General features: G+C 41.6%; 1 protein-coding gene across 2 annotated transcripts in view; it reads left to right on the top strand.

The window, feature by feature from the left end:
* Positions 1–9,535, top strand: part of FCRL6 (Fc receptor like 6) — a 22,997-nt gene extending 13,462 nt beyond the window's left edge. For both annotated transcript variants that reach the window (XM_072647364.1, XM_072647363.1), the window contains 2 exons: positions 8,301–8,332; positions 8,408–9,535. In XM_072647364.1, the coding sequence (XP_072503465.1) occupies positions 8,301–8,332; positions 8,408–8,470 (95 nt within the window). In that variant the 3' untranslated portion in view covers positions 8,471–9,535. The remainder of the gene's footprint in view (positions 1–8,300; positions 8,333–8,407) is intronic.
* The last annotated feature ends 7,239 nt before the right edge of the window (positions 9,536–16,774 follow it).

Below are 16,774 nucleotides of genomic sequence, written 5' to 3' on the forward strand. Positions count from 1 at the left end.
ACTGTGAGCCAGTTCCATCATGTACTCCTGCCTTGAAAGACCCCAAACAGATGTCCAAGATCTCAGTGGTCTCAGGCCCCCTGGAGTCCACCTTTTTCCCTTCCCCCTGACACAAGCATTTCATGAATTCTGCATCCCATTGTGGCTCTGGCAATATTGGTTTCAGGTCTCTTGAAGAATCCTCATTTTTATACAAACTGTCTGGCCCTTTCCTCATGGAATGGCCTATCAGGAACTAGCTCTGTCCCATGCTGAGGCCATACCCCTCCAGGGCCAAGATTCCATTGACTTCAGGTCCACTAACTAAGCCTCATTGGTTTCTCCCTTTTCCTTCTTTACTTCCTCTCAGGAGTTCACAGGTTTCTGGCTACTTTGTATGGTCTTGGGCTAGATGGAAGTACCTACTACTGTTTCTCTTTGGCCAACTTGACCATTACTTCATCTGATACCTTTTACATCTTGCTGAGATGTTTGGCAGGAGAGGTGGGCTACTCTAGGCTCTTTCATGTCACTATCATGCCAGGAAGTCTTCTTCACACTGTTTTTCCTGCATTTTCCTCTCTATTCCCCTCATACATTCTACCAGATACAGTGGACCAGGAGTGGTCCCTGATCCCATCATGCCCCATCCCAACTTAGTTCATTCCCACAGGCTAAAGTCTATGTTTTCCATATTCTTGAGACCTGTGGAAAGCCTACTTATTCTTCAAGACCCACTTCAAGTGTCACCTCTTCCACTGGTGATCCACACCATTAAAAATGATCTTCCCTTCCTCAAATTCTCTTACAGCATTTTGTCGTGACTCTTCATTTTTCTTTCTTACATTTTCTCTTGCATAACACTTATTTGTGCACATCTTTAGCCTTCCCCTAAGATTGTAAGTTTCTGGAAGGCATGGATTATTTGAGCATTCTTCTTTGTAACCCCAGCACATAGCATAGGGCCTTGCCCGTGTTCAGTCATTTCAGTCATGTCCGATGCTATTTGGGGTTTTCTTGGTGGAGACAAAGTGGTTTGCCGTTTCCTTTTCCAGCTCATTTGACAGATGATGAACTGAGGTAAAAAGGGTTATATGACTTGCCCAGGGTTACAAATCTAAGGCCACATTTGAACTCAGAAAGATGAGTTTTCTTGACTACAGGCCTAGCACTCTATCTACTGCCCCCCTAGCACCTCACCCATACTGGCTGCTTACATGTACTCAGTTAATCTGAATTGAAAGGAGCTAGCTTTGAATTCCCACCTCTGACAATGCCCTCTTAAGAGGCAACAGAGGAAGGTGAAGCTGATCTCTGACCTCAAAAAGCCTTGGTCAAAATAGGGCATATCTGAATGTAAGTTAATATTGAAGGAGAAACAGTTTTAGCTGTTGGAGCTGTAATATGACAGATTTAGGAACCGAAAAATCTGAGGCCTCTCTCTTAGCCTTGTTATGTGACTAGGAAGCAAATCTTCACTGTCTCTGAGAGGTGGAGGAGGGGCCTTGCTGCCTCCTAATTCACTACACCATCTGGCTGAAGAGCTGACAGGGCTCCCGTATGATAGAGCTGAATTACCCACTCCAGCAGAAGCTGGATGGGTACTGCCTGGGGCACAAAGTTGGGAGGGGTGGGCATGGAGGAAATGGGGCTTGTAGGACAACAGATGAAGTCCCCTTATGAGAACAGTTACCGTCAGGGCTTGACAGGGAGAGGGAAAAGGGAAATGGTCTGCTATATATACTGTCTCAGTGTGAAAAATAAGGAAGTGTCACAGGTTATCCACAGATTTAGCTTTACCCTGGACTAAGGTAGTGTGGCTGGTTTAAGATCTTCTCTTGGGAAAGAAGTAAAGTGACATCTATCTTAGTCCAACCCTTTCCAAATTCTGGTTCAGTTCAATCCAATTCAATTTAACAAACATTTACAAAACGCTTTATTTGTGCAGAGCACTTGTTCTAGGAGACATACAAAGCTAAATAAGACAGTGCATTCTCAGAGCACATGGTCTAGTAAGGGAATGTGACGAATTCACAGGTACCTGTTAAAACAACTTAAGACATGACCTGCGATATAATGGAAAGAGAATTTGATTTAGAGCCAGAGGACCCAGGCTCAAGTCCTAAGCTTGACATTTATTATCTTTGTAACCCTGGGTAAATCAGCTGGGACTACCCTTGGAATCCTACCCCAGTTCTGAGGTTCATTGTGGTGAGGGGAGCATCTCCTCAGAACCGTGGCTCACATGTCCCTACCAATGTTCTATTTTAAATAGTTAATCAAGAGGCACAAAGTAAAAAAGAAAACAAAGAAACAAAATATCATTCAACTGAACAGTCCAGTCAAATAAGTAATAAGATTTCTTCATACAAACAGGGTTATATTCTCCCACCGATTACCATACCATTAATGGGAAAGGAAATATACATAGCCAGGAAACATATATATACACATATACATACATACACAAACACACGAGAAACCATATCACCAGAGATCACATATGGTCAGGGAAGACACCTGGGCAGGCACATACATGACTGGGTGTACAAGGGTGGTACAATAGGTTGGTGAGTTGTTTCATTTGTATCTGACTCTTCATGGCCCCATTTGGGGTTTTCTTGGCAAAAATACTGGAGTGGTTTTGCCATTTCCTTCTCCAACTCATTTTACAGAAGAGGAAACTGAGGCAAACAGTGACTCAGTTAATAAGTGTCTGAGGCCACATTTGAACTCAGATTCTCGTGATTCCAGGGCCAGGTGTGCCCTATATGGACATTAAAATCATGCTTGTCGGATGGTGTCCGAGTCAAACCCTTTTCTGCCTCCAGTGTTGCCACTTGCTTCCTCCCCCGCAGATATGTTATTGATATGTTATCAGTATCCCTGGTGATGTCTTCTCACTGGGAGGTGCTCTCTCCTGGACTTGGAGTCCTTCCCCGATTGCTTCGAAGCTGCTATCTGCTGCCATCTTCTGGTCTTCACATATTTATGCATTCTCTTCAAGTCAGCTATTTTTTTTCTTTCTTTCCCCCATCTTTGCACTGAATTGCAGCTGCTATTTAGGGCTTCTGCCCTGCAGGGAGACATCTCTACTCTGTTAGCCATAGCCCCAGGAGTTATTGCAGCTCACTCATCCAGGCAGCCAGCAAAATAAAACAGAAGCTATCAGGCTTAGATGAAGTCTGTCTTTTTTAAAACTCCACTTCTGCTGCTCAGTATCCTCCAACCAAATTTTTTATTTGACTTCTGGTCAGTTCATTTTTTTTTAATCCCATCATACTTCTAGTTGTTCCTTTGGCTCCTTAACTCCCATCCCAGAAGTTCTACTTTGCAAAACTGCTCGGGAGCTGGATGACGTTGTAATTAGATTTTTGGAAGTCCTAGCTCCCATTGAGGCTCACGGTTCAGTGGCCACCTCAAACAAGAGACCTTTTCCAATTGGACTAGTTGGTGGTGGTATTTCCCTCCCCCACCCCCCAAAAAATATATTCTGTATTTATTTCATGTATTTCATATTTGTGTAACTGTGCACATGATGCTAGCCCCCAATCTCCCATAAATGAGGATAGAAATTATCTTGTTTTTCTTTCTATATCCCCAAAGCCTAGCGCACTGTTTCAGTCATGACCAACTCTTTGTGACCCCATTTGGGGATCTCTTGGCAGAGATACTGGAATGGTGTTCCATTTCCTTCTCCAGTTCATTTTCCAGGTGAGGAAACTCAGGCAAACAGGGTTAAGTGACATGCCCAGAGTCACATAGCTAGTAAGTGTCTGAGGTCATATTTGAACTCAGGAAGATGAGTCAGCTTGGAGTTCAGACCCTTCACTCTGGGCACTATGGTACCCCCTAGTGGCTCCTACTAGCACGTAGTAAGTGTTAAATAAATGGATTTAGTTAAGTTGAATCACTCCCCTTGGTCCCTAGCCTGACATCGTGCACATCACCAGCTCAGGAACAAGACTGAGTTCGGTGGAGCTGACAACCTTTGCTCTACTCATCACTCCTGTTACTCTGACAACCAAATCACTGTACTACCTGCCTACACAACCTCACTGGGTCTCTGCTTTCTCATCTATAATGTGAAGGAGTTTTACTAAGGTCCCTTTTAGTTATACACTCTATGATTCTAAGCACAGAAGTGAGATGCAAAACAAAGTACTATGTGAGTTCTCCAAGGTCACAGGATTTAGCTCTTGGAAAGAACTTAGAAATTATCCATTCCAACCCCTACATTTTACAGATGAGAAAACCAAGCCTGAAGAGATGATGAAATCTGATCAGCTCCACAAGTTGAGTGTAGCAGAACCAGGATCTGAATCCAGTCTGATTTCTTAGTGAATTTTTTCCCCTCTGTATCATGCTGCTTCTGGGTGGAGAGGAGGGAGGAATCAGAAGATACTCCTAGAAGAGGAGGCATTTACGTTGGGATTTAAAGAATAGGTAAAAATAATAATAATTTTAACAATTAACAAAAGAGTAGGTAAAAATTCAATAGGCAAAAAGGAAAGGGATGAAGACACGTAGGAGCCTGTTCAGGAGATGGCAAGCAATCTCTAAACTACAAAATTCCAAAGCTTTTTCTCAGTTCTTAACCTTCTCAATGTCTGCGATTTTTGACAGTGTCAACCATCTCCTTCTCCTGGACATTCCTCTCTTATCTTTCATCACACTATTATTTCTGGACTCTTCTACCTGTCTGACCATTCCTTTGCTGGACAGAATCCTCCTGCTGCTGCTGCCCGCTGAGTGAGCATTTCCAAGCCTGTGTCATGGTGCCCCTCTCTTTACATAAGCTCTTCCTGCCTGGTCTCATCAGTTTCCAAGGGTTCAATGGTTAACTCATGAAGATAACTCCTAAATCTATGTATCTAGCTCTAATCTCTGTCCTGAACACCAGCCATCTGGCCATCTCCACCTGGATGTCCCTTAGGCACCTGAAACTCAACTTGTTCAAAATGAAATTCATCATACTTTTCCCCAAACCCACCTCCTCCAAATTTTCCCATTTCTAATGAGGGTGATATTAACAGACACCAAGGTTCATAACCTTGGAGTTAGACTCTTTGTTCTTACTCAACCCTAGAAGCTATCTGTTACCAAATTTTGTTGATTCTGCCCTGGTATCTCTTTCCTCCATTCCTCACTCATTAGTCCTTTCTCTGGTTCAGGCCATCATCACCTCTTGCCTGGAGCACTATAATAGCCTCTTAATTGCTTTGCCTGCCTCTAACTTCTTCCCTCTCCATTCTGCTCCACACAGCTGCCAAATTGGCATTCCTGAAAGAAAGATCTGACCATGTCACTCCTCCTCACTCTACTGTGGTTGTTCAATCGCCTTCAACTCTATTTGACCCCATTTGAGGTTTTCTTGGCAAAAATATTGAGTGGTTTGCTATTTCCTTCTTCAGCTCATTTTACAGATGAGGAAACTGAGGCACTTTCTTACCTACCACGCAAAAATCTTCAATGATTCCTTTATTCTCTAGTATAAAATGCAAAATCCTCAGCCTGGCATTTAAAACCCTTCATAATCTAGTTCTCACTTAGTTTTCTGATCTTATTTCATCTTAGTCTAGGATCAGGGGTGGGGAACCTGGGGCCTTGAGGCCACAGATGACCCTCCAGGTCCTCAAGTGTGGCCCTTTGACCAAATCCAAACCTGCAACCTCAAGACCACAGGTTCACCACTGCAGTCTAGGTTTCCATAACATTGCTATCTCCTGGTTCTCCTACCTGCTAAATGGCTTTTCTCTATCTACTTTGCTGAATCTTCATTCAGGTCATGTCTACTAACTGTGGTTATCCCTCAAGGCTCTGTTCTGGGCCCTCTTATATTCTCCCTCTGTACTCTTTCAATTAGTTTATCTCATCAGCTCCCATGGATTCAATTATAATTTCTATTCTGATAATACTCAAAACTGCTTATCCATCCCTAACCTTTCTTCTGATCTCCAGTCTTGCATCTGCTACTGCCCTCATTCTCTGGAATTCCCTCGCGAGCCTCAGCGTCCTGCTTCTGCTTCTGCTTCTGCTTCTGCTGGCCTTTTCGCCCATTGGTGAGTTCTTCCTGCAGCCTCCATTTCTAGGAAGTGCCCAGACCAGCTAGCCTTGATTCCCTGGAATAAACCACCAAGCCTTTGCCTGGTTATCTCATTACTCCCCATCCCTTTGCAGCTTTCCTCTTATGTACTGTCTTCCCCCATTACTATGATATCTTCAAGGACATAGACAGTCTTTCTTTTTGCTTAGATTTGTATCCCCAGTGCTTACCACAGTACCTGGTGCATAGTAAGTGATTAACAAATGCTTTTTGACTGACCAACTGACCCCTTCAGGCACTCTCTATTTTACATAATATCATATTTCCCTCCTCTTTTCAATAGCCTTTGTCAACAATTTAACCACTCCACCTACCTCTCTGTCTCTATCTTTTGAGGTCACTTTGTGTTATGTTGTGTGTGCTTTGTATTTACTTATTGTATATTAAGTTACATGCACCAGTAGAATGTAAGCACCTTGAGGACAGGAACTTTCATTTTTGCTTTTGTATGCCTAGTGTGTAGCACATTTTGTCATTGTTGTGCTTCTTCTTCTTCTCATTCTTCTCCTCCTTCTCCTTCTCCTCACTCTTCTCCTCCTCCTCCTCCTTCTTCTCCTTCTTCTCCTCCTTCTTCTCCTTCTCCTTCTTATTCTTCTCCTCCTTCTCCTTCTTCTCCTTCTCCTCCTTCTTCTCCTTCTCCTTCTCCCTCTTCTCCTCCTCCTTCTTCTCCTCATTCTTCTTCTCCTTCTCCTTCTTCTCCCTCTCCTTCTTATTCTTCTCCTCCTTCTCCTTCTCCTTCTCCTTCTTCTTCTTATCTTCCTTCTCCTTCTTCTCATTCTTCTTCTTCTTCTTCACCTTCTCCTCCTCCTTCTTCTTCTTCTTCTTCTTCTCCTCCTCCTCCTTCTCCTTCTTCTCTTCATTCTTCTTTTCCTTCTCCTCCTCCTCCTCCTTCTCCATCTTCTTCTATCATTTCGGTCATGTCCAACTCTTCATGATCCCATTTGGGTTTTCTTGGCAAGGATACTGGAGTGGTTTGCTATTTCCTTATCTAGCTCATTTTATAGATGAGGAACTGAGGCAAACAAGGTTAAGTGAATTGCCCAGGGTCACACCAATTCAATAAACATTTAGCACCAAAATAGTTTATTGAACTGAACACTATGAGATAATAAGGTAGACTGGGAAGGTAGAGAAGCATCAGATTGTAAAAGAGCTTGAACACCAGGCAAAGGAACTTGCCTTACTCAGCAAATAATGGCTGATCGTTGAAGAGACACAAATGAAGATACAAACACTGAAGAACCAAATGCAGTGAGTGACTCACTGAAGGATTTTCTCTGTGCATCCACCCTCCCCACCCCAAACTTTATCCTGCTCTATGACCAATAGTGATGAGACATTCAATTAAAAAAAATTAAAGACCTTTTAAGTGGATAGCACTGAGCCAGGTGCTAGGGATACGAAAGTAAAAATGAAACATGCATTCACAGAGTTTACCTTCCATGTGAGGCCACTGGGAAGGAGACTTTGTGATTTGGAGAGTTAAGTGGGCACCAAAAAAGAGAAAACTTAACTGATTTTATGGATACCAGTGAAAGGTTTCTATGTATTCTTACTCTGGGATAGATAAAGTACATTACACAATCATGAACTGATCTAACCAAGAAGAGGGTGGATAGAGTCTTGGGTTTGAGCCAAGGCTAGACAATGGAACTACAGAAGGAGGAAATTCTCATGACACCAGCTTTATAAGAATCAGGTTTGAGGTGGGGGCAACAGCATCTTGAGCTTGAAATGCAGGTAGAAATTTGATTGTGATAAAGATGTCTCCCAAGCAGTTCTAGCAAGGTTGTCTGGGGGCCAGGGAAAGAGTCAGGACTGGAGACACTGAGTCTTAAAGTCTTGCGTATCACAAGAAAGAGAGAATGGAGGGAGAAAAGAGGAGTGGAGATAAAGCTATAGTTAAAGAGGGGAAGGGAAAAATATCTAGGAAATAAGATGAAGGAGTAGTTAGTGAGAAAGAAGAATAAGAATATAATGTTACAGAAATCAAAGAAGGACAGAGCATGGGGGTATAGGGGAAAGATGGTTAACACTGCCTTCTGGTAGACTAGAAGGCAACCTCCTAATGTTCCCTAGGGTCATCTCACTTTCCACTATTTTCTACAATAGTCCCACTCACCCTAGAACTGGACAGCAAGGAATAAAGTGTGAAAGAGATGAGCAAATTAGCCTTAATGAGCCTAAACTTGAGCCCTTCCTTTTTATTCCACAGCCATTTCCAAAGGTCTATCCCCAAGAGAAGAGGTAAGTATGGCTTCCCAGTATTCTTATTTCCTCCATTTCCCTTTTCTCTTCTTCTGATGTCTGTCCTCTCTATAGGACTTCTCTGTCATCTATTCCAACTTGAAATTGCCACAGAACCAGAAACTCTCATCTGTCTAAGGGGATATATACAGGAGACCCCAGGCAGATAAGGCCCAGGCACATACAAGAAATGATAACAATTCTATCCTGGTGATCCCTGATTCTCCCCCACCACCAATCATCCTTCAACTTGAGATGCCCCTCAGAGAAGCTAGAAGAAAGACTACCTCCAACAAGAGAGCCCCTATCCTCCAACCTAGAAGATGAAACTGAGCCTTTCTTTCCTCTCTAAAGACTCGAGGAGCCCCTGGGTACTCACCCAGGTCATCACCAAGGACTGAAACATGGTAGACTTCCCAGAAAATACTCAAGTCCCAAGAGATGAGAATGGGACATGGCAATTCCATTGAATAACATGAAAGTAACATATCTTCTTTCACTCTAGTTAGGAGCTGGTCTTATGTGCTTATTTCTCTCTGTATCTGTGTTGAGTGAGAGTGGTATTTATTTGTCCCTGGGTGTTATTATCCCACCATGAAGTATAGCAGATGAGATAACTTTTTGTTGAGTTCTAATTTGCAAGATGGAGAACAGCTCAGATCTACCCCCAGTGGAGAAGGGCTCCAGAGGTGATTCTGGTTCTTAGAAAAGCAACGTGGTATTGTAGGGAAAGCTCTTCAAGTCAGAAGGCCTGCATTTGATTCCTAAGTATGCCATTAGCTAGGTGACCTTAGATAATAATAATGACTCGTAGAGGTCTGTCTTCTCCTGAGTCCATATCTCTATGGTGAGAAAAGAACACATAGGTCTTTGGCCCATAGTTCCTGAAGAGTCTCTGAGTTTTGACCTGATCCTGCAGAAGGTGTCATACATTGAGCTTTTAACAGTATTCTGTCATGTACATTCTTTTGTCCACCCAAATTGCATTTTATAGGATTCCTGGGTTCAAAGTAATTTCTGTAGTTTGGGAATTTCTAGAGTCCAGAAGAGCAGCAGGTACCCAAGTCACTTTGTAATTATTTTATTTTCCATTGTTTTGTCATTATTATGTACTGTTTAATTTGCTTATTGATTTCATGTCAAGAATAAAAGTGGTGTATGTCCCCAAACAAACAAAAATAATAAAAAAACATTTACATGGTACTCTGAAGTTTGTTATGTATCCGATATACATTGTCTCATTTAATCCTCATGATAACCCTGTGAAGCAGGTGCTGTTGTTATGCCCACTCTATCTCTGAGGAAGCTCAGAGAGGTTGAGTAACTTGCCCAGGGCCACACAGACATTTAGTGTCTAAGATCTGAACCAAAGTATTCCTGATTCCAACTACAGCATTCTGTCAACTGTGTTATGGTACATCTCTAAGCAAACCATTTTTCCTCTGAGTAACTTAGTTTTCCCATCTGTAAACTGGGACAACTTGGATACTCTTCATTGGACCCTAGCATTTCATCAATCTGTCTCCGGCCTTCAAGTCATTGTGGCCTTACTGAGCTAGCCTTACAGAAAAACTCAGCAGTACTCAGAAGACCATCTCGGCTGATCTTATGGTGTGTGGGCTCCCCAATATGCATTTGCCTCATAGAGGACATAGTTGAGAAGTTGGATGTCCCATAGGAATGTCAAACACAACATGTTCTCTCAAGGAAGCAACTGGTGACAGAGTAGATAGAAGACTGGGCCTGAAGTAAAAAAAAAAAAAGTGGATTCAAATCCAGCTTCGGATGCTTAATAACTGTGTCACCCTGAGCAAGTTACTTAATGTCTGTTTGCCTCAGTCTTCACAACTGTAAAATAGGAATAATACCAGCACTTACCTCGCAGAGTTATTGTGGGAATCAAATGAGATGATATTTATAAAGTGCTGAGCACAGGGCCTGGAGCATGGTAGGTGTGATATATGCTTATTCTCTTCCTCCACCTCAGCCCTCAAGGTAGCCCACTCTACTGTTGGACAGCTCTGATTATTAGGAAGTCTTTATATCAGACTCAATATGTTTCTTTATAATTTCCCTTCATTTTTCCAAGTTCTTCCCTCTGGGGCCCAGCAAACACATCTAAAGGCTCCTCATCGAGATACCTTATACATAAGGACAACTATTCTGGCTTTGCTAAATCTCCTCTTGTCAAACTAAACATCTCCACTTACTTCAGGAGTTCCTTGTATGGCAGCCATGGTCTTCAGTCCTCTCTGCACCCTTACAGGGCCACACAGCTACTCAGCCAGAGCTCTCCTGAGGGCTCTCCTCTGGGCTCCTATCTACTATACCATGCTGACTCAAATTAGTGCTAATTGACTGTTTTGTTGATTATCTGGACCTAAAAAAGTGATGAAAAAAGTTAATTCTGTATTAACTTCATTAAATATAAAAGTTTAAACTTAAAGATTAAACTTGAAAGTGTATCATGGGTACATTTTTTTTCCCTCCAGAAGTAGTTGTTAAACATTTTCCAGCATATCCCTGCATCAGGCTTCAGGTCTGCAACCATATACCCCCAGGAAACCAAAGACTTTAATTTTTCAGAAGTCTCTGGGTGGGTAATGGGAATAATGTTGCTGGATCACATGAGTTATTACTTATGGTCAGAACTATGACCATATATATGTCTCCAAGTTGAGAGAAGTCAGAAGTTCCTTGGTCCATGGTTCCTAAAGAATATCTGAATTGCCATATCTGCTAGTCTTCAATCTCCTGGCAATTATTCTTGATTAATAAAATATTCGTGGCAAATACTTTGACTCTGCTCCACCCTGAGAGGCAGAATAGACAGTCAGTTAGAACTAGGTTCACTGCTTCCTCTGACACTTACTGGCTATAGTCCTGGGGAGAATCACTTAGCTTCTCATTGTTTTTAAAGACTCTAAGTGCTAACTTTCATTGTGTGTGAGTTTCCTTTTCTGGGAGTTAGTGTAATCAGAGATCCAGGCGCTAAGTCTCAGCACTACTCTAAAAAAAACAAAAAAAAAAACCCCGTCTGTGCACTTAAGGCATTCATATTGTACTGGAGAAAAACAACATATACACCAATAAGTAAATGCAAACTAAATATGTAGCCCCTGGGTCATATACATGAAGTCCTTAGAACAGCTGCCTCAAGTTGAAGGTATGCTGTGATCCTACATCTACACAAAACCATAGCTCATAAACTCAAGCTGATATTTTTACATCTTCTTAGCCAACCAGAACACATGATTAATTAAAAGCAAAGGGATTTTAAGAAATTGTATAGTAAGAAAATTCATAATAAATCATTCCTCCCATAAACCTAGGGTGAACTGTCTTACCACTCCACATCCCATCAGTGGGAGAATTAGCATGCATAAGCATTGTGCATTAGGAGCATACACAGAAACTAGGTATGGTCAGGGCACATATGTGGAGAGGAAAACCTCCATTGCTGAAGGAAAAGAGATGTCTTCTGATGATATTTTCATACTACCCTCTCTCAGCCTGCTTAATGCTGGAGTGATATCTCTGCTGGTCTGTTGGTGAGTGCTGACCATGTAATCTCCACTGGCACATTTCTGTGCTCCTTTCATGGCATCTCTAATGGTGTCATGGTGACCACTGGGCACATAGTATCATCCAACGGCGTCTAAGTGTGTAACCTTTGCAAATCATTGTTTCCAAGCAGCTACTAGCTTCTAGATGTAGCTTTTCAGAACCACACTATCCCTTTCAACTCCAGTCTGCTAGGGTATAGCAGTTAGAATACCTCTCTGCTTTTAAGTCATATCTGCCATGCCCAGTTGAAAAGAAAAAAGAAAAAATTTAAATCAGACAGAGATTCCCCTAGGTTTAAACTATCTTTTCTTTTTGATCCCTACTTCTAGAAGAAACCAAAGTCTTCTGTTACTAAAGCCTAACTTATTTAGGATTAGATATTGCTGAGATCTTTTTTAGCTTAGAATGTAAATGAATTCGAACCAGAGCAAAAGGTAAATGAAGGAGGTAAGATCTTTCCTCTCCAACCACATACCTTGTATTCCTACCTTTATTATATATATCACCAGTTTTGGTGATGTTTTTTGGCCACTAAAAATTTGTTTCCTTACAAATACTTGTGTTTGTCCTTCATTTTTGAAGAGGATCATGACATCAGGGAAATGATGACATGACTTACAGTTGACTTTGATTTGAGTGAAGGAGAACTGTGTAAGATCACCAACCTCACTTTCTCCTCCAGAGCTATCTGGGTCCATAGGCCAGACATTCATCAGAATGACTGGAGATGTCCCAAGATTCAATGGGAGACCCTGGCCCTTTCAGGCTAAGGCCTTTTCAGGTTCTCACTTTGAGTGAGATAATGCCAATTCAGTGAATAGACTTTTTTTTTTTTAAATAAAGGGGCCATCCCTTCACAAATACTAAGTAAATTTTTTAAGGCAGGAGAGACTAATAACTGGGGAAAAGAAGAAACACCTTTTGTAGATGGTGGCACTTGAATTGACCCTTGAAGAGATTCCAAGAGATAGAGGTAAAGACAGAGAGCAATACATTCATTTGGGAACATTAACAAGTAGATGAAAAATAGAAAGGATAGACAGACCCACAGAGCATTTATTACATGCCAGGCCCCATGCTAAGTGCTGGTGATACACAAGCAAGCAAGACAGTCCTTGTCCTCAAGAACCTGATATTCTAATGAGAGAAGAGAACACATAAAGGTGTGCTAATGAGGGGGAAGGGGATGTATGTCACCCTCTTGGGCCATGGTGAAGAAAAATGGTTTGGGACCCAGAGGTGGGGTCTAAATGCCCTTTGGGATGAAGGTAAAAGGAGAATAGAGCCATGTTAAGAAAGCAGTCAGGAGGCAGAAAAGCTCCCCTACCAGAGGCAGGGAAACCAAGAGTAGATTCCAAGTTTCTGTTGGGTAGAGATGGAAGAAAGTGGAGCCAGACTGAAGAAGCTTCAAGTATGATAGTTACATACAAAACAATTTAAGGAAGTGAAGAATACTAATAACTAGAATGACCCGGAAAGATATGGTTAGTTGATTTGAGTCTTCAATGATGCTAAAGAATCTAAGAGAAAGAAGGGAGGAGAGAACTTTAGCAGGCATTAAGAAAGCCTGTGCAATTTGGGGAAACAGCATATAAGCCAGTTTGCAATGAATGTATCAAGTATGAATAACACTAATTAGCTAGGGAGATTCTTCCTCCCTTCCCACCTTTTCAAATTCTCCCCACCCTCACCTGGTTACCTATCCTAAGCAACTGCCTCTCTCAACCTCATTGTACCAAATTCTTCATGTAAGGATTAGCTTGAAACCCAAGTTTACAGCCATGAGACACCCATATCAACACTGCAAGAAACTTCTAACCAGCATTTGTCAGAAGTGATTTTTTAAAAAACCATTCTAAAATAGAGTCTCTTGTTTCTTCCATTTCTCAAAATATGCACTGAAGAAAAAAATATAATGAGAAGGATGACAGAAAAACCCACTCTGTTTGTCTCTTGAGTTGCTAGGTTCTCAGTCTTCATTTATCTCTATACCAGGAGACAGGATATAAGCATAACCTTTACAACATCATAAACTTGCCTCAATTCAACATAATTTGACTAGTACCACACTCTGTAGATGCTAGGAAGATAAAGATAAGTAGGACACAAGCCTGGTCCTCTACTATACAATTACAATTTGGTGAGGGAGTAAGACTTAGATGTACATAACTGCAACACAAATTAAACTGTGATTAGTACATAAGAATGGGTAGCTAAGTGGTACAGTGGATAGTACCAGGCCTGGAAACAGTATGACTCATTTTCCTGAATTCAAATCCAGCCTCAGACACTAACTAGCTGTGTGACCCTGGGCAAGTCACTTAATCCTGTTTGCCTCAGGCTCCTCATCTGTAAAGTGAGCTAGAGAAGGAAATGGTAAACCACTTCAGTGTCTTTGCCAAGAAAACCCCAAATGGGTAATGAAGAGCCAGATGTGACTGAACAAAAAGTACTCAAGATGAGTCTGAGACAAAAGAGGTTTGAGGAAGAGGTGATCAGGGGACCAGGAAAGCTTCATGAAGAAGATCATGCCTGAGCTAGACCTCAAAGGAAAGGAAAAATTGCATTAGTCAGAGATATGTCTAAAAGGACAGCACTCACAAAGGCCCTGGGGTAGGAACAGGGAATGGGAAATAGTCCAGATAGAACTGATATGTAATGAATTGCCTCAAGAGGTACAAGGTTCTCCTCCTTCTCCAAGTGGATGACCATTTGTGGGGTACATTACAATGAGGATTCAGTTGGGTTATGAGTTGGTCTGCTTTCAACTCTCAAATTCTATTATTTTGTGAAGGAAGGGTAGAATCAAAGTAGTTAGTGATGCAAGAAATCATAAACAATATAAACTAGTGAATTTCCTCACCACCCATTCTCCAAACTAAAATTAAAAGACTTGCCCTGGGTCACAAGGAGAAGAGTCAAAGCAGTACAAAATCAGGCTGGACAATGGACTAAAGTCAGATTGCAGTGGGCCTTGACAATGAAGCTGAGAAAGTAAACTTTTCCTGGACAGATAAGAGGGAACCACTGAAGGTTTTTAAACAGGGGAGGGAAGATGTCATGATTATATCTATGCATTAAGAAAATTACTCCATTAGCAGCATCAAGAACAAATTAGAAAAAGAGGTTGGAGGGAGGGAAACCAGTTGAGAGACTATTAAAATAACCCAGGTAAGAAGAGAAAAGGACCTAAAGGAGAATAGTATCTTTTATTTGTATGTGAGAAATATGGGAGAGATAGAATCAATATTCTTTGCACTAGGTTGAATTTAAGGATAAGGGATAAAGAAGAGTTAAAGATGACTCTATAGGAAGATGAGAGTCACATACATGACACCACATCAGCAGTGGAGAAAGGCACACAGAAAACACACATGATGAAGGGACACAAATAGATGACATATATAAAGAGAGCTCACATGACCAAGGAATATGCACAGAGGGGACACATTGAGTGTATGGCCAAGAAATTCTACATGGAGGACACCCACAGAAAGAACCCTTACAACTTACACCTCCGATGCTGCCGGGCTAACATCACCGTTTGGTGATGTCAGCACATTGTCTGTTGGGCACATTGCCTCTGTTTCAAGACAGCTAGGGAGCTGTTTTGTTTGAGCTCTGGTTGAAAAATGAGACCAAATATCCTCAGGGCTGGCCCCTTATGACCCCACTGCGCATTTCAGAAACTCAGCTTTTGCCTACACTTCTATTATCTCTCTCACTGAGCATCTGCTGTCACAAAAGCACAGAGAAAGATGGAACGATGGACTCAGTTCTTGCCCACTGGGGAATTACAATTTAGTTACAGACGACAGCAATGAAGTATATTTCATTCATCCTGGAGCAAAAAGAGAGCGGGCATACCATTTGTATTCTTCCTCATCTCCTTTCTAGCTTTGCTAAGACTGTTTTATTTCCAATTTTTTAAAATAATTGTTTGTTGAAAATAACTCTGTCCTTCACACTCTGTGATCGCTGATTCTGTGGCTTTGAATGAAAAATGAATGTTCGACCATTAGATGTTTACGCGGCTCATGTTTTGCACCTACTAGTTCTATCACAAAATGAGATCTTATTGAACGTTGTTTTCCCCTAGGCTTAGTGCAAGAACATGATAGTTGCTGTCAGTCTGTACTTATTGAATGGATGGATAAGAAGCTGGAGAGGGTCGGGTAGGAATGAGGCTTTTCCAATTCTACTTACTCCACTTCAATTTATACCCATGTCTCCTTCCTTCAAGTAACAGAAAAGTCTCTCTTACCCTCAAAATTAAGCCTCTCCTGTACTTTAGATGTCATCCCTTCTAATCTATCTATCACATAAGCAGCTAGGTAGAGCAGATACAGCATGGATCATGGAGGCAGGAAGACCTGAGTCCACAGCCAGTCATGGACACTTTAAAAACTGGGTCACCCTGGGCAAGTTGTTTAACTTCTGTCTCAGTTTCTTCAACTGTAAAATGGGTACAATAGCAGCACTATCTTTGCAGGGTTGTTGTGAGGATCAGATGTGACAATAATTGTAAAGTGCTTAGCACAATACCTGGCACCTAGTAGGCACTTAATAAATGCTTAGTCCCTTTGCTTTTCCCTTCAACAAACATTTATTAAGCACCTATCCTGTCCTAGCCACTGTTACAAGGTATTAGGGTAAAAAGATGGTTATAACATAGACCTTGACTTCAAGATATTTGCAGTCAAATAGGAGAAAATATAATTTCTGAATAGGTAAGTATGATGTAAGGTAGGGTATATGATGGGGCAAAAGGAAAGATCTAGAACATTTTGATGGGGAGAAGATCAGCTGGGCAATTCAGAGAAGGCTTCCAAGAGGACATATTCGGAGGAGAAAGGACTTTTAAGGGCATCTAGT

Source organism: Notamacropus eugenii, chromosome 2 (genome assembly GCF_028372415.1).
Source record: "Notamacropus eugenii isolate mMacEug1 chromosome 2, mMacEug1.pri_v2, whole genome shotgun sequence".
Lineage (NCBI taxonomy): Eukaryota > Metazoa > Chordata > Mammalia > Diprotodontia > Macropodidae > Notamacropus > Notamacropus eugenii.